Source organism: Aphanomyces invadans, assembly GCF_000520115.1.
Source record: "Aphanomyces invadans strain NJM9701 unplaced genomic scaffold supercont1.1, whole genome shotgun sequence".
NCBI classification, from domain to species: domain Eukaryota; phylum Oomycota; class Saprolegniomycetes; order Saprolegniales; family Verrucalvaceae; genus Aphanomyces; species Aphanomyces invadans.
The window spans coordinates 2,487,037-2,502,354 of NW_008580146.1; the positions used below are offsets into that span (position 1 = coordinate 2,487,037).

The 15,318-nt window shown below is 56.6% G+C and overlaps 5 protein-coding genes across 5 annotated transcripts; 2 read left to right on the forward strand and 3 right to left on the reverse strand.

The window, feature by feature from the left end:
- Positions 1–80: 80 nt before the first annotated feature.
- On the reverse strand, positions 81–464 carry H310_00746 (hypothetical protein; the record flags this gene model as incomplete). The annotated part of the gene is made up of 3 exons (XM_008863630.1): positions 81–143; positions 187–353; positions 407–464. 3 exons carry the CDS (start codon positions 462–464, stop codon positions 81–83), a joined length of 288 nt encoding a protein of 95 aa, XP_008861852.1.
- Positions 465–578: 114 nt separating this feature from the next.
- H310_00747 (hypothetical protein) lies at positions 579–2,934 on the reverse strand. Its single transcript, XM_008863631.1, has 5 exons — positions 2,308–2,934; positions 2,113–2,261; positions 1,564–2,064; positions 1,239–1,510; positions 579–1,192 (listed from the first exon to the last, which is right to left on the reverse strand). Exons 1-5 carry the CDS (start codon positions 2,902–2,904, stop codon positions 1,113–1,115), a joined length of 1,599 nt encoding a protein of 532 aa, XP_008861853.1. The 5' UTR covers positions 2,905–2,934; the 3' UTR covers positions 579–1,112.
- A 172-nt stretch (positions 2,935–3,106) lies between these two features.
- Positions 3,107–5,415, forward strand: H310_00748 (hypothetical protein; the record flags this gene model as incomplete). Its single annotated transcript, XM_008863632.1, has 5 exons — positions 3,107–4,394; positions 4,456–4,849; positions 4,901–5,000; positions 5,075–5,244; positions 5,289–5,415. 5 exons carry the CDS (start codon positions 3,107–3,109, stop codon positions 5,413–5,415), a joined length of 2,079 nt encoding a protein of 692 aa, XP_008861854.1.
- Positions 5,034–12,938, reverse strand: H310_00749 (hypothetical protein). Its single transcript, XM_008863633.1, has 25 exons — positions 12,468–12,938; positions 12,366–12,400; positions 11,978–12,313; positions 11,745–11,900; positions 11,624–11,690; positions 11,351–11,579; positions 10,847–11,249; positions 10,302–10,793; positions 9,984–10,247; positions 9,606–9,894; positions 9,079–9,539; positions 8,803–9,029; positions 8,425–8,751; positions 8,168–8,359; positions 7,868–8,114; positions 7,311–7,776; positions 7,185–7,241; positions 6,911–7,129; positions 6,557–6,857; positions 6,364–6,488; positions 6,178–6,294; positions 5,992–6,125; positions 5,868–5,927; positions 5,616–5,813; positions 5,034–5,557 (listed from the first exon to the last, which is right to left on the reverse strand). Exons 1-25 carry the CDS (start codon positions 12,544–12,546, stop codon positions 5,474–5,476), a joined length of 5,565 nt encoding a protein of 1,854 aa, XP_008861855.1. The 5' UTR covers positions 12,547–12,938; the 3' UTR covers positions 5,034–5,473.
- A 314-nt stretch (positions 12,939–13,252) lies between these two features.
- H310_00750 (glycolate oxidase, subunit GlcD) lies at positions 13,253–15,283 on the forward strand. The gene is made up of 9 exons (XM_008863634.1): positions 13,253–13,443; positions 13,495–13,710; positions 13,788–13,951; positions 14,003–14,080; positions 14,140–14,218; positions 14,334–14,585; positions 14,633–14,743; positions 14,801–14,925; positions 14,979–15,283. Exons 1-9 carry the CDS (start codon positions 13,258–13,260, stop codon positions 15,232–15,234), a joined length of 1,467 nt encoding a protein of 488 aa, XP_008861856.1. The 5' UTR covers positions 13,253–13,257; the 3' UTR covers positions 15,235–15,283.
- The last annotated feature ends 35 nt before the right edge of the window (positions 15,284–15,318 follow it).

Genomic DNA, 15,318 nt, shown 5'->3' on the forward strand with positions numbered 1-15,318 from the left:
GTCGAATGCCCCTCCAAGAAAAGGGGCCAGCGCTCCACGCCACAGCAAAGCAGCACTACCATGCACTCGAACGCCCATCTTCATGTCAACAAAGCCATCCTTGGTGTCTTCGCTCCACGTCCAGTACCACACAGAATCAGCGCCTGGGAGGCGTGTGAAGTATTCAAAATGTCGCGACTCGTCCACGTTCTGAATGGCAAAGGGATGCTCGCCACCACCGTAGTTCTTCATGAAAAGCGTCCCTTTGGTGTCGTTGAGTGGCGTCGACGTCGGCGTGTCCAGGATGACTTTCTTGAGGTCGACATCCCACACAGGCCAGTGCTCGACGCGCTTGAGTACGTTGAACACCTGGGCTACATCGTGGCGGTCACTAGGTTACAAGGAGGGGTATGTATCCAATCCATACCACTAGTTGCTTGGATGCGCGTCGTCTTGGACGAGTCGAACGTCGTGAAGAATGACATGGGGTCGGTCGAGATGGCAATGTAGCAGCTCGCTAGGATGTTGACGGGACTTCGCTGACCTTCGCATGACAGAAATAGAAAAGCCCATCATTCCCAAAACATTCATTCCTATCGGTCCGAAGGAAGTGCGAGCGGTAGTGGCGAGCCAAGAATGGCACGTGAAACCAGCGCAAACGGTCGCGACGTTTTCGTGGGCTTGACGCCGCCCTTCACGACCGGTGGTCCACAGCGATCGTGAGTTGTTGTTCAGATGCAAAGGAGCTGTGAAGGCTTGGACCTGGTGCAGTCCTTCGCCTGCCGATGTGCCATGGTAGTGCGAGCGGATGCTGGGCTGGCCATAAGTTCTAAACGAGCTGATATCTACTCCGCTGCACGATTCATGATGTACTCAACGGATGTTACCAACTTACGCCTCTAACAATTTGGTTCGCGAAGTGGCATCCATTGATAGTTTGTGCAGCGAGGTTACTCAAGTCTGTCCAAACTCTGCTGCAGCTACTGGATGACTCAAGTTACGCCAGAACAGCAACCATCGCCAACCGTTGTAAGTGGGGCACCGAACTATTGTCCCAACGACAACCATACGAAAGCGTTTTAGTGAATGTCCACGTGTGGGCTGTGCCACAGAAAACATTTTGTGCCACCAATCTACCAGAGCTTCCACAGGCGCTGGCCACGCTCGGCAGGCACGTTCCACATGAACAAGTTGCTGCCCCACTTGATGCTTCCTGTGCAAATTGGAATGCCAAATCCATCGTGCATACGATAGCGTACCTTTTGCCGGTGGACACCCGCCGTGCAAACTCCGATAGTCGTTTTCACCCGATGGGTGCTTCGAGTAGAAGAGGACGCCGCTGCCTTGCTGCGGCCGCACGGCCAGCCCACGGGAGCATTCAGGCATGTCTTGGGCGGACGTCGTGTTGATCGGCGTGTCAAAGCCAGGATGCATCGGGAACACGGTTTCCCCGCCGTCGCCGACATTGTTTAAATATACGAACAAGGTGGCGTGGCGATTTGGTTCGATGTACTTGGCCAGCAGCGGAAACCTACGCATCGAGTTGCATGAGCCACACACGTACACGGCGATGGGGGCATCTACCGAAAGACGGCGGCCGGGACTCCCACGACCTCTTCCCATCTCTGCCGAATAAAGCTAAGAGGTACAACGGGGTTCACGGGCTGAAACGCGGCCACCATCGACGAAATGATGTAGTCCGACTGCAGCGCAACGTGCTTCTCCATCCACGCTTTCCATTCCGGTGGAATATATGTCCACAGTGCGTCGTTCACAAACGAGTTCGGCTGAAGCAGCAGCGATGCGAGCTGCAACTCGAATTCGTTCGTGTGCGTTGGGTACAACGGATGGCTGGGAGGAATCACGTTGAGTTGTTGGACCCATTGGATCCAATGCGAAAACGATTTCGACGCTGGGTGGTTGAGCTCGTCCGCTACGTCGACGTGCGTAAAGTAGTCGGTGTGGGCCTTGTACATTTGGCCAGCTTCGTATCGCACGAGCTGAATGTCCTCGATGTAGTCGCGTGCTGGAAGCCGCGCCAAACTCGCACCCCGGGTTTTAACTTCTTGCGCGAACGGCAAGTGCCTGCAAGTGAAGTGCATTGAACGAGGGCGTCAAGCGGCTTTGGCGTACCCCATGAAGGCTGTGGAGCTAGTGCGGTACCGCTCAAGGGCCTTCAAGTTATGCTTGGATACGGTGGGCGACGGCTCCAACATGTCTTTGCCAGATTCCACCACGCGATTGCATTCATCTGCCGTCAGGAAGTTGGTGACGAAGATTGCCTACGCAGCCAGTGGAAGTGCCCGTTTGTCATGGGGCAATGCCAACCTTGGGCGACAACGACAGGGTTTTCATGCGCGCTCCATCAACGCTCCATTCGTGGCCGACATGAATGCCCGGCCACACCCACACCTCTTGGTCGAGAAGGACGTGCACGCGCGTTGCGGTCACCACAGCGTCCCATGGCTGCCCCGCGAGCGCGTTGCCCATTTGATCGTATAGCGTAGCATGGTCGACGTCGACTCCATGGTTGCCAAACGCCTTGGCCCCAAATGACGCCAAAGCCTGCGAACACATCGATAGATCGCGCTTGGCAGTGCTGTCGTGATCTCCCCAGGACACCCACATCCCTTCGTTCGCACCGTTTAGCATGACGAAGGCAGTGTTTGGCGGAACGTGGACAGCGTCTTGCACCGGAATCAACCCGCTCGTCGAAGACGCAAACTTGAAAGGACACGAGTTTGGGGCCATGGGTAGGGGTGGCGTGTCCAGGAATGCCTCTCCGAAGGGGTAGTACTCAACCGAACCCCACGCATAAACTCGATAGAGGCAATACGCCGACGCGATGGACGCAGCATGGTGCGCAAGGAATCCCGACAGACGACGGGCCTGGCGCGGTTGCTTCTTGAAGCCTTCCTTTTGCATGGCGGTAGCAATTGTGTGGTCGTGCCCGATATTTGGCCTTCGAACATGGCGCCCGACACTCACGAACCTTCCAAATTCGAGTGAAATTCAAAAGCCTTCCACTGGCAAATCTAGCCAATCAACACGAAGTATTGATTCCGTTCCACCAATCAGATCCTTCCAAAGATCGCCTCGGGTGTGACGAAGGGGCATTTCCACCAGCATGGGGCCATCGATTGGATGCGCTGCGTTCCGGCAGCTCGACGGCATGGTATTCGAATGCACACTTGTGGACATTGCGTACGACTGTGACGAGAAGCCCATTGTGTGGACCATTCAATACAAGGATGACAACAATATAGAGCGACTGACGGACTTGACCGAGCTCAACTTCGACGTTGAGGGCGCTCTCGAGACGCAAATGCATCACAAGCTATTCCTTGACATGTTTTCAAGGTTCTTGCCGTACTTGACGCCTTGGGAATATCTGACAAAATGCGGCTTGCTTTGCAAGTCCTGTCGAAGGTCGACCATGTGTGCAGAATTGTGGTTTCACATGACATTGTCCCATGCGCCACCAACTGGTCGACTTGATCGCTTTCTCAACTCAGTACTCAGTCGGCTGGTACACCACGATGTATTGGACCAAATTCCCGTCAAGTCGATCATGAAGACGTTGGTGCTAGACGGCTTACCCGTGACCGACCGGGATCTATGGGGGATTCTGCGGCAGACACCCGCCTTGACCAAAATCAGTCTCGTCGGGTGCCCCAACGTCACCTTCCACTTGTTTCCTATCTGCCAAAGCCTTCAATCCACTCTATGTTTGGAGCAAGTGGATTTGTACCTAACATTCGTGCAGCATGCCAGCATGATGACCGTCCACAACAAATTCCAAAAGGTCGTGGCCTTCACACCCTCTGGCCTCGTTCCCCTCTCGCACGAGATCACCCGTGCCATGATCACACAGTACACAGTCGACAGCTGGTCCAACCGCATTCGATTCCTCGACAAAGACCAACTGGTCGAGGACCACCCAACGATGTGCCCTGAAGAGCTCGGTGCATGGCCGTTCAGCAGCTTGCCCGTGTTTGAATCACACACGTTGTCGTTTAGTGGCTCGGCTTACTTGACACCCCTTGCCTCCTCTCCAGCAGCATATACGTTCAAGTCATTTGCTCATGCGAGTCGCTTCGTCTATGAGTTGTACCACCCGTCATGCCTGGCGACCAAACTTCGCAGCATGACCATGTCCGTAACCAAGAGCATCCTACCACGACCTAAGCCCATCGACCCACTTGATGTCCAAGCCCAGCAAGTGTTAGCGTCCTTACATGCATGGAAAGTGTCCTTGCAAGACCAAGTGGACGAGCTCACCGTGGCTGTGGATCGCGCCAAGCATGAGCAACACGTCGCCCTCGCAGACTACAACCACGCCGAGCGCCAACGTCAAGAAGTTGAAAAGGCTGCGAATCGAGCGGTCTTGGCGCTGTCGTTGGGTCAACCGAGTGGTACGTCATGATTACTCGTTGGGATGGTGCATGTCGACCTTGAGATGAATGATACATGCAGTGGACCCTCCCACGAACCATCGTCCGACCAACAAGCCTGGCGACCTGAATTTACCGCCGCTGCCGTCACCAGATGCCATTGCAGCCCTCGGCGCGACGCTGGAAATGAACCAGTTCGCAGTGCTCGATGCGTTCTTGGGCCATGCGATGGCATTCGCGCTCTTCGAAACCCTCGACAACCTGCACACCTACGGCGGCCCGTATTCGTTTGAAAGGGGGGTGCTCGCGGGCGGAAAAACCGGGCGGAATCTGCGGTACCAAAAGCCGTCCGTCCGGGGCGACGACGTGCTGTGGCTGGACGGGACCGAGCCCGAGTGCCCCCCGATCGTGTCGCAGACATTGCGGCAACTAGATCGGTTGATCATCGAGCGATTGGCGACCGACGAGCTGACAGCGTAAAACTTCCATCTCTTTGCAGTCTAGACGGCTCATGGCCCCACGGGCAGATGTGCGTTGATGCGGAAGAAAGCCATGCTGACATGTTACCCCGGCGACGGAGCATCGTACGTCAAGCACTGCGACAACCCCAACGGAAATGGACGAAAGGTGTCGCTCCGTCTTCCTTCGACCTCTGCCATCTCTCCACGGCTGAACATCAACCTTTTTCGTGGCTTTGGCAGGTCACTGCGATCTTGTATTTGAATCCGTCATGGGAGCTACCCCACGGCGGCGAGCTCGTCCTCTACCACGGCGACGACGCTCATGTCGTGACTCCGCTGTTGGACCGCCTGCTCTTGTTCTATTCGGACGGTCGCAACCCGCACGAAGTTCGACCGACCACTGTGAAGAGGTACGTCTCGTTGCATGTCCAAGTGTGGCTCAGTCGTTTTGCAGATATGCTCTCACGGTGTGGTACATGGACTGGGATGAGTACATGTCGGCGCAGGTCTTTGGCAGCGACGACGACGGCCTCGAACGCGCCAAGATTGAGCGCGAGATGGAGAAATTTCACGCAGGTTGATTGAAACAACGACGCTTTGACTGACACGTATATGCGTGGGTGGTCTGGCCAGCCCTTGTCAGTACTGCGGGTCCAGCTCGTCTTGGACGATCTCTCGCGCTCCATCGATCTCCATCTTGAGGTTCTTCAGAATAGCATCGACCTGCGCACACACACACCACAGACACGTTACAGCACGGACGTCCATGTGGCGTCCGTACTTCTGCGTCTCCGTTGGCGGGTTTTCCGAACAGCATCGCCTTGATCGCGGATGCCACGCTGACGAGACCTTGTTTGGTCGACGTTTGAACTGCACGCAGCACTTGCAGTTGCTCTTGGCGGCGGCGTCGTAGCTCTTCTCGCTTCTTGGCCGCATCGAACGCAGCTTCTTCCTTCTTGTGTGCGAGCCAGTCGCGAGCCTGACGGTCATCTCGCTCATTCCCGGCACGACATTAACGCACACGCACACACACCTTGTTCACGTCGTTGTGGCTCATCATGAGCGCCTTCTGGACCATGTGCTTCTCATAGCCCTGCATCCATGTCGTTGAGATGCGCCAGTGGGATTCGGCATTTTCCAAGCGAGAACGGTCGAACCTCCATCAAGAGCTCAACCATTTCTGGGTCTGCGTTGGCACAGTCGGCTTGCAGTCGCCGCTGTTCCATGCGGTTCTTCACGCCTTGAATCATCATCGACCCGTGCTTCACTCCCGCACGATAGCTCTTGGCAGCTGCTCGAGAAAAAACTCCATATGAATGTGCCTCCCATGGCAGAAGTGTCACCTAGTCGCTTGGCATTGCGTCTTGTCCGCAGCGCCATTTTCAACCCGTCATGCTTGACCGACTTGACGTGCTGCTGACTGTATTCGGACCCGTACCACGCATAGAACTCGTGGAAACCTACCGCGCAACAACCCACGGTGACTCACCGATCGCATGCACACGATGCCTGCAAGCGCGCGGTCGTACTAATGGTGCCCGAGCCATCCTGGTCGATCGAATGCATCACTTGGATCACTTGGTGCATTGGCATGGGCTCGCACAGGTTTTCGTTGAGCAAGGTGTAGAGTTCGTTCACGTCGACGTCGCCCGACCTAATGCATGGGTCGCCAATGAGCCACCCCCGAGGAATTGTTCGTCGCCAAGTTCATGTGGCACTTGCCCGTCGACGTCGACTTCGTTGAACGCGTCAAACGCCATCGCGTACAGCACGTCTTCCTTCCGCGGGTCGACCAAGTGCGCGTCGTGGGTCGCCACGTTCCAAAACACATACTTGTGGAGGTCGCGATCCCATTTTTGCTCAAACAGCGTTGCTTTGTGCTCGAATGTGACGCCGTCGTAGTAGTAGTCGTAGCCCAACGCGCCAGCGTTCCACCGCGGGACAAACACGTCTGCAAACACTTTCATCTGGTTGTCCAAGTCGATGACGTGGATGTCGTCCAAGATCCAAGCCATGGCGAATTCTACAGCGGCAAACGTGCGGCCACAATCGACCGTGCGTGCCAAACGAACGTACCAGTTTGAAGGAACCGGTAAAACACGTGCTTCTTTCGCTGAAAGTCGTCGACGGGGTGGAGTTGGCCCACGTCAGGGTACAGCGACACCATGCGCTTCTTCGCGCGACGCGATGGGAATCGACCGTGGAAGGCGCGCTGGAACTCGCGGTACCGCTGCGCCGCGTTGCGATATCGCTTGTGCACGCGCAATTGACTTCGTCGGACCGCACGAACGGGGCCTGCCACATGCACGCGCGTGACAACGCCATCCTGCCCTCGAACGACGCCACGTACCGCGAAAGGTGCCGTCGACCACTTGAACTGCCAGCCACCGCACGATCTCGTTCCATCCTGCGCACAGACACGAGGAGGAGATCAAGTCGGTTTCTCAAACGATTGGAGAGATTGGCAAGAGCCTACCGAGGTGACCATCGTGATTGATGTCGATGTTTGCCACAATCGCTTGGATATCTCGCTTGCGGACCGGGATGCACAGCTCCTGCGTCAAAAGCATCCGCAGCTCGCCGATGCCGATAAAGCCTTCGTGGTCGGGGTCGTACACTTGGAATGCATCGAGGACGGGCTTCTCCAGCATGGCGCAGATCGCTTGGATCTGGCGTTCGCGCGAGTCGGCGGCGAGTCGAGCTGCTTCGACGGCTGCCGCCGCTGCATCAACGCGACTCTTTGTGGGCCATCCATGCTGCGTGATAACGTCTTGCGCCAAGTCGGAGCAGAGTAACATGGGCATTTGGAATCGCCGCTTCGTCTTGCGTTTGGTTTCGTCGAGGACGAGCTTGACGGGGCGACGAAAGCGGTGGCCATGGAGGCCAGATCGCATCGAGTGGACTTTTTCAAAACACAAGATGCACAGCCCGATCCTGCATTCCTACAACGGCATCGTCACCGTCCGATATCAAGTACCACGATGGCTCTTCGTCGTTGAGCTCGCCGGTCAACCAAATGAGACGAAGACATACCACGCAGACGCGTCGAGTAGATCGAACATGGCACCGGCGACACATGCACCAGTTCTTGTCCATCGCAATAAAGTCCATCGAGACAGCGCGATGGTCGGCGCGACTTCCTTGTTGGTGAAACATTGCAAAGCAGTCGTCGCAGTACGGTTCGTCGCAGTCGGTGCATTTTGTCATGCCGACGCGGCGCTCGCACGTCATGCACAACGCAGCGTGGGGGTACAGCTCCGGCGTCGCTCGTCGCTCGTCCCTATGCCATCCCATGCATATGCAGCGTTCAGATCTCGGGTACATCTAGCGCACCTGGCTCGTCCGTACTGAACTCTGCTGAAGTAGTGCCGCACGACGCGTTGAATCAGTTGAACCGGTTTGCGCAGTTCGACCATACGCGCCTTGGCCGTGTTCCACGCTCGATGTTGCGCCATTCGGCGCCGGTACCACCGCTCGAGCTTGGTCGCATTCTTATGCCGCCGCCGTCGGCACTGCCGGACGAACCTGCAACATCATGAATGAACCCGAGCGATGGATGGATCGGAGCAGCAACTGGACACGGAACCCACCACCACACGATCGACGTTGCAACATTGCGGTGGCGGTATTGCCTTGCGTAGTAGATTCGCATGCGGACCAGGGTGCCTCGCAAGATGGCTTGGATATCTGTGGCTGCAGCGTGCTGGGCATTTTGAAAAAGTTGGTCGACAAACGCTCCAAGCGTATCCGACGTCATGGCAACGAAGCCATGGAATTGCATGTCGACTTTTGTAAACCTGCGAGCGATGCGCCGCGCGGGATCGCGCAGGGTTTCGTTCTCGGGTCCCCGACCTTGCCAAAACACTGAAATGGATGGCAGCCGCGACTTGAGCTTGAGGCGGGTCGCTAGGCTCACCCTACGATCGAAGCGCCGTGAGAATGCACACCACGAGTGGCCCAATACGCACATCGTGCCAGGGTCGAGTTGGGTCGCGTCGCAAAAGCCAAACACGATGTCGCGCTTGAGGTGCAGCTTGGTGGCGATCGTACAGAATGCCCGTCGCTGCGGCAGTGTCGGTGGCTCCCAAGGCAAATACGCGTACAGAATCACCCACTGCTTGGTCTGCAGGAGCGTTGTGATGCCGTCCACTGTGCATTCGGGAGAGTCAGCCCCTCGTTCAATGCGCTTGGCCATCTACAACGAGACAATGCGTCGCACTCAGCAAGCCAAGGGATGGACGAACCTTGTAGCGATGCAATGCCTTGGCCTTGGCAAACTGCCGCCGTCCGCGTTTACCGCGCCACGCGGCTTGGACGCGAAGCGCGCTCGCGATGCGCCGCTTCCCAGCTGTCTCGGCCCACAGTTTGTACCATTCTGCGAATGCTTTCCGCCGGAACGTGCGTGAAAACAGCCCTTGCGACTTGCCATGCAGAACATGGTATTCTCGCGCGACGTCGGTCCGATCGACCCATTGCACCAGTGCTCGCTTTGCTTTCCACGCATTTGCAAACATGTCCAAGCGGTGTCGACGACACGCTGCTGCGTTTTGAAGAGCTGGAAGCGTTTGCCACTGCGCAAAGAGGTGGCGAATGCGAAAGAGCCGCCCCCGTTCCCGCTGCGCTCGGTGGAATTGCAGCACGCCCACCCATTCCACCCACGCGTGGACGCCATCTCGCGATCCCAATCGAATGCAACGCTTGGTCACTATAGATGCAATTCGTCGTGATCAATTGCTGCCAGCATGGTGGGAAACTTTGGCAACTGTCGTACCAAGAAGATGTCGTCTAGTCAAGGTTCGCAATGCCGTCAAGTGAGATCGAGCGAGGGCTCGGTTCGCGTGCTCGATCGCGATGGCGCCAAGGACGTGATGCAAAATGTGGAGTTGCCTCCAATGCTCTACGAGATCGGCCTTGATGCGTCCGTGGATTTTGTTCCGCAGCTGATGCGCCCGCTTCAACAGCGCTGTGTGACCTGCCCACCGCTGGAACACGTCCACCAACATCGCGTGCTTGCACACAATGTGCTGGAGGATCTCCACAAGCGTGCCACGTCTCCATTGCTACAAGAGGTCGCCCCCATCACGTTTTTGAACACTTGTCATTGCGAGCACGTCGTTTGCTTGTATGGACACAAAACCCCATCTCGTACCTCCATGGCCCGTGTCAAGATGTGCCGGTTGGAAAAATGAGTGGCCAGCATCGCTCGATGTGTACGGCCCTGCTGGACTCGCACGCAGTTGCCCCAGTGATACAGCATCCGTCGCCGCTGTTTCTTTTCAAAGTGCCATTGCGCAACGTGGCGCTGCCGTTCGCTGTGCCGGAGAGTCTTGATACGCTGGAGGGCCTGCGTGATGCCTTTCCACGCAAGCACAGTCGACGCAAGGGTTGTGTGGTGGTGGCGCCTCCATCGGCCCTACGCGCACAGACTCTATCGTTACAGCTTTGACCACTTCCGTTCACCGCGTACCCGAACCCGGCGGGCCTTGAGCCGCCGCAGATATCGGTGCACCGGGCGATTCAGCAAGTGCCGCAACTCGCCACATGCACGCTGTCGCACTTGGTACACCTTGCGGACAGCATGCCCACGAAACATTCGCTGGATGTCCGTTGCACATGCATCTCGCCACCGAGAGACCTTTCGCCGCCACACGACGACGCACTTGGTGCGTTCCACGGCGGTAAGGACGTCCCACTCAAGATACGCTTTGTCGCAACGAGGCAGCTGACGGTCCAGCGCCGTCCACGTGTCGCGTTGTGCAGCGTTTACGTGCATGCGAGCGAGGGCTCCCCGAACGAGGCATTGGATGGCGGTGGCACGTTGCCGTTGCTTGGCTCGGGCGAGCATTGCACAGTGATGTACGACTTTTCTTGCGAGGTGTTTGGCCATGACAACAAGCGTGCGCACGACGTCATCCACGGCACCGGCGAGAACCGCGCGCCGGTAGCGCCGCCACGACCGCTATCGAATGTGGATGCATGACCAAAAAAGTTCAAAATGTCCATCGTGCGTACTTGAAGACGAATGCGTGGAAAGCATTGCTGCCGACGTGCCAGCGTTTGCAGTCCCGTGGTAACGTGTTGCCGCGCCAAGTGGTGCCGGATACACCTTTGAATGGCCAGGATGGCACAGAGGTATGACGTGCATCGGATCAAGGATGCTGCTGCGTCCGCGTTGTAAAAGTCGATGGCAGTGGCGTGAACGACCTGCCGACGGGCCACTGCTCGTTGTCGCCCCTCCATTCCCCGCCACACGCGCTGAATGTCCAGTGCCCTTAGTTGTTTCACTTGGCGCCAGTGGAGCTGCGCGACCATGAATCGCCGGAACGCCCGCTGGATGATTCGAGCACTGGTTCGGGTCAATGTGGCGTAGGCCACGCCACTGGCACGACGCCGGCCCTGCATTCCTCGGACGCGGCTTCACACAAATACATCAGGACTCAGGCAATGCTGCAGAGACGCCATAGCACCATCCACATTGTGCAGCAAGGTGAAATCGACGCGACGAGATGGCCGTACCGCTGGATGCAAGTGGCAGCATGGTGCTGCTTGATTCGATCGTGTCGGGCATGGATGTGCGCCACGGCATGCCGTGCAAGCTTCTGGCGCCATGCACACTGAATAGACAGCGCCATGTTAACACGAAGCTCGCTCGTTCGCCGATTCGCTTCGCCGTGCCACATGTAGAACCTTGTTTGCATGAATCGATGGAGCCGCGACTGGGCGATGTGCAAACACCTCGCGAGGCCTACGACCAACACGTCCAAGCATTCGTTCATCGCCATGACGTACCGGCTTGTTTCTCGAGCAGTTGACGCTTGGCTACATGATCGAGTTGTCGAGCTTGCAGCGTCCACTTCTACATGGTTGTGAGCTGGGCGGGACCTTGACACAGTTAGCGCGTGGACGATACCAGCCACTGGTGCATGGCCTGCCTTTGCGCCAACGTCCAGTTGGCCACCAAGATGCGCCACACTGTTTCGGTCGCGACTTGGAGCGCAAAGTCGCGGTGGTTTGTTTCCATGAGGAACTGGATCGGGATGTTCTTGGCCACGCGGTGCATTGTATCCTAGACGGATGGCAGAACAGAGGTCACGTTTCGATCAAGCCAAGCGAAGCAAGGTTATAATGGACGATCGATAACACCTGAATCTCGGACACATCGTGCTGCAGAGCTGCTTGGATTGTACGCGCGTCCAACGGATCGAGGTGGCGCTTCCTCGACGCAGCGACGGTCTCGTGCAGCGTTGATTTGGGGGGAACCCCATAGACCTTTCGTCTGCTTTGCAGAGTGTGCTTGGTGATGGGATTGTGCGGCTGTTTTGTCGTTGTAGGTACAAGTGTTGTTGGAAAGGGTAATGTGTCGGGGACGTGGTTTCCGCCCCTTGTCGGCAGGGAAGGACGAGGTTGACGTTTCTGCGGCAACATTCGCAGCTGGCGGACTTTGTTTCCTTGGGTGGCTTTCGGTGAATGCGTGCGCTCCTATGGCACGAGAAATGTCGTGGATGTAGATGCAGGCAGAGTAAGGATAAACCTCTTCGGTCGACGTCATTCCATGCGTTGTTGCGCCTATAGCATGTGCCACCATGAGTGAGCAAGTAACTAGCCAACTAGCCCTGGGTCCATTGGGTCGTACTTTTCAGCAAGGGCGGTGCGGAGCTCTGGTCGGTGTAGCGAATGTCATTTATGAAGAGGCTCTTATTGCGCGAATACATCAACTTCCACCGACGGCCGCCGGCATCCGCGGCACCAAATCAGCGCGCGACGTTTCAGTTGGTAATTTCCGGTCAATACATCTTTATCCGGATAATATCGTTGAAGCAACTATTTTATGGGATGGCGCGTCCACGTGGGTTGCCACACGAGGAAGTTGTCGCCCTTGCTCTAGCCACGACTGATGCTCACAGGTCCATGGTCTTGCGGTGGAGAAGACTATGGAGGTGTGAGGCATCGAGCTGCTGCCATGTCGGCTTTCACGCACTGAATTTCTTAGCTTCAATTGCTTGGGCCACCGACAACATGAGAGGTGCATTGGCGTGGTGGCTCCAGGTGACAACAACTCGCACCAGCGACTTGCATCGGCGCTGAACACCCAAGGCATTCTCGCACCCTTCAAATCTATAGTGTCATGCGATATAGGATGTGCTGGATGAGGAGGATTTGCATGCGGATAGTGTTCGAGGCAGCGCAACACGCCTGCAGCTCAAAGTAAAAGCGTCCTTTGACGAAATGATGCCACACGTTCACCGACATGCGTCGCTCATTCCTGTGACTACGACGGCGCCATGGTCGCTGCATGTGGACGCCTCGGCCAAGCCGTCAGCACCTCGCGGGCCAAATGTCGCACCGAAGTGCCATCCTCGAATACGGATAAACTTACCGGATTGGGCCTGACGATCTTGGGTTCGTTTTTCTGACACCGGGATATGTATCCAAGGAAGACGTTGGCCACTCGACAGAGTTCCATTATGCTGCTGCATCGCTCGTCCTCAGCACTTTATCGACGCTACTTTTCCGCAGGCTTGTCGCCGCGCAATGCGACTCCCGACACCGTCGAAAAGCTGCGCCAGCTTTTGGGCGACCGCCTCTCGACAGCGATGTCTGTACGCGAGGTGGAGCTGTGGACACGCGAGCGGCCAAAGGAATTGACAATTGACTCGTAGCATCATGGCAAAGACGAGTCGTATCACAGCGCGCCGCCGCCGGACGCTGTGGCGTTTGTCACAAGCACAGAGGAAGTGTCCAAAGTGTTGCAGATCTGTTCATCGACCAAAACGCCCGTGATTCCGTTTGGCGCGGGGTCGTCGTTGGAAGGCCACATCTCTGCCGTCTGCGGCGGTATTTCCCTCGACCTGACCGGTCTCAACTCGATTTTGAAAGTACGTTGGATTCCATGTGGCTGTTCTGACCTTCCATATGCCCATGTTCGACCCGTCATGCTGATTGTCCGTGCCAGGTCGAGCCCGAGAACATGAGTTGTCGCGTCCAAGCTGGGGTCACCCGTCTCCAGCTCGAATCGGAGCTGCGTGCCACGGGACTTTTCTTCCCCGTCGATCCTGGCGCCGACGCTACGTTGGGAGGCATGGTGTCCACAAATGCGTCTGGCACGACCACTGTGCGGTACGTCCACGTCGGTGTTATATAGCCATCACCGATTCAATCATTCTTCAGCTATGGCAACATGAAATCGAACGTGTTGGCGCTCACTGCGGTGCTTGCCAACGGCGACGTGATTCAAACGGGATCCAAGTAAGTCGGTCAAAGCACCCGTCCGTTCGACCGACCATGATCTGGAACCCATCATGTAGAGCTCGCAAGTCGTCGGCTGGCTACGACCTCACACGCCTCTTGATCGGGTCCGAAGGCACACTGGGTGTTGTGACAGAGGTGCGACATCAAGGCGCTGCATGTGGAGGGCTTCCTAGTTTGAATCCCAAACAACTTCAGATGCCATGGACAATACACGCGCGTGGATTTCATCTCACTGCAGTGACGCCTGTAGGTCGAGTTGCGACTCCACGGCGTACCAGAGATCCAACGACTTGCAGTGTGCAGCTTTCCGTCCATTCAACTGGCGGTCGACACATGCACAGCGATCATGCAGATGGGCATTCCTGTCGCTCGCATGGAGCTCATGGACGAGCACACGATGGCTGCAACCAACAGATACTCGAAACTCGACAACGCCGTCCTCCCGTCGTTGGTCATTGAGCTGAATGGCACAGCGGATGACGTTGAGAATCAAACGGCGCTGGTCGACTTGTCCAAGTGCACACGCCATGCCTAACGTTTCGTGCACAGGTCGAAGCGTTGACTGGAGAGTACCAAGTGCAAAAGATCCAGTGGGCCACTTCCACCGAAGAGCGATCTGAATTGATGAAAGCCCGTCATGCAGCATGGTACGCCACGTTGGTACGTGCCAGGCCAAGCGATGGCCTTTCGCATGCCGTGCTTGAGGTGGTCGTCTAGAATTTGGTGCCTGGCAGCAAAGGGTTGTCCACCGACGTGTGCGTGCCATTGTCGGAGCTGACTCAAGTGATCGTCGATACCCAAGCAGACCTGCAACAGTCCCACCTGATCGGCAACATCGTTGGGTCTGTGCGATGCTTCCTACCTTTCACAACGATCTCAAACTGTCGATGATTAGCCACGTCGGTGACGGCAATTTCCACGTCATGCTGCCCTTCCTTCCAGACGACTACCCCAAGATCCAAGCGTTCAGCGACAGACTAATTGAGCGTGCGCTCAAGGCCGGCGGGACGTGCACTGGCGAGCACGGCATTGGTCTGGGCAAGAAAAAGTATTTGGAGCTCGAGCATGGCGGACCCACGATGGATGTGATGCGCGCCATCAAGCATGCGTTGGACCCACACGCGATTTTGAACCCCGGCAAACTTTTCTAGTGCGATCCTATTGAAAGAAATGCCAACGACGACGACGCATTGCATGCCCTGTCAGACGCACGAACGCGATGGACGTTGCTTGGA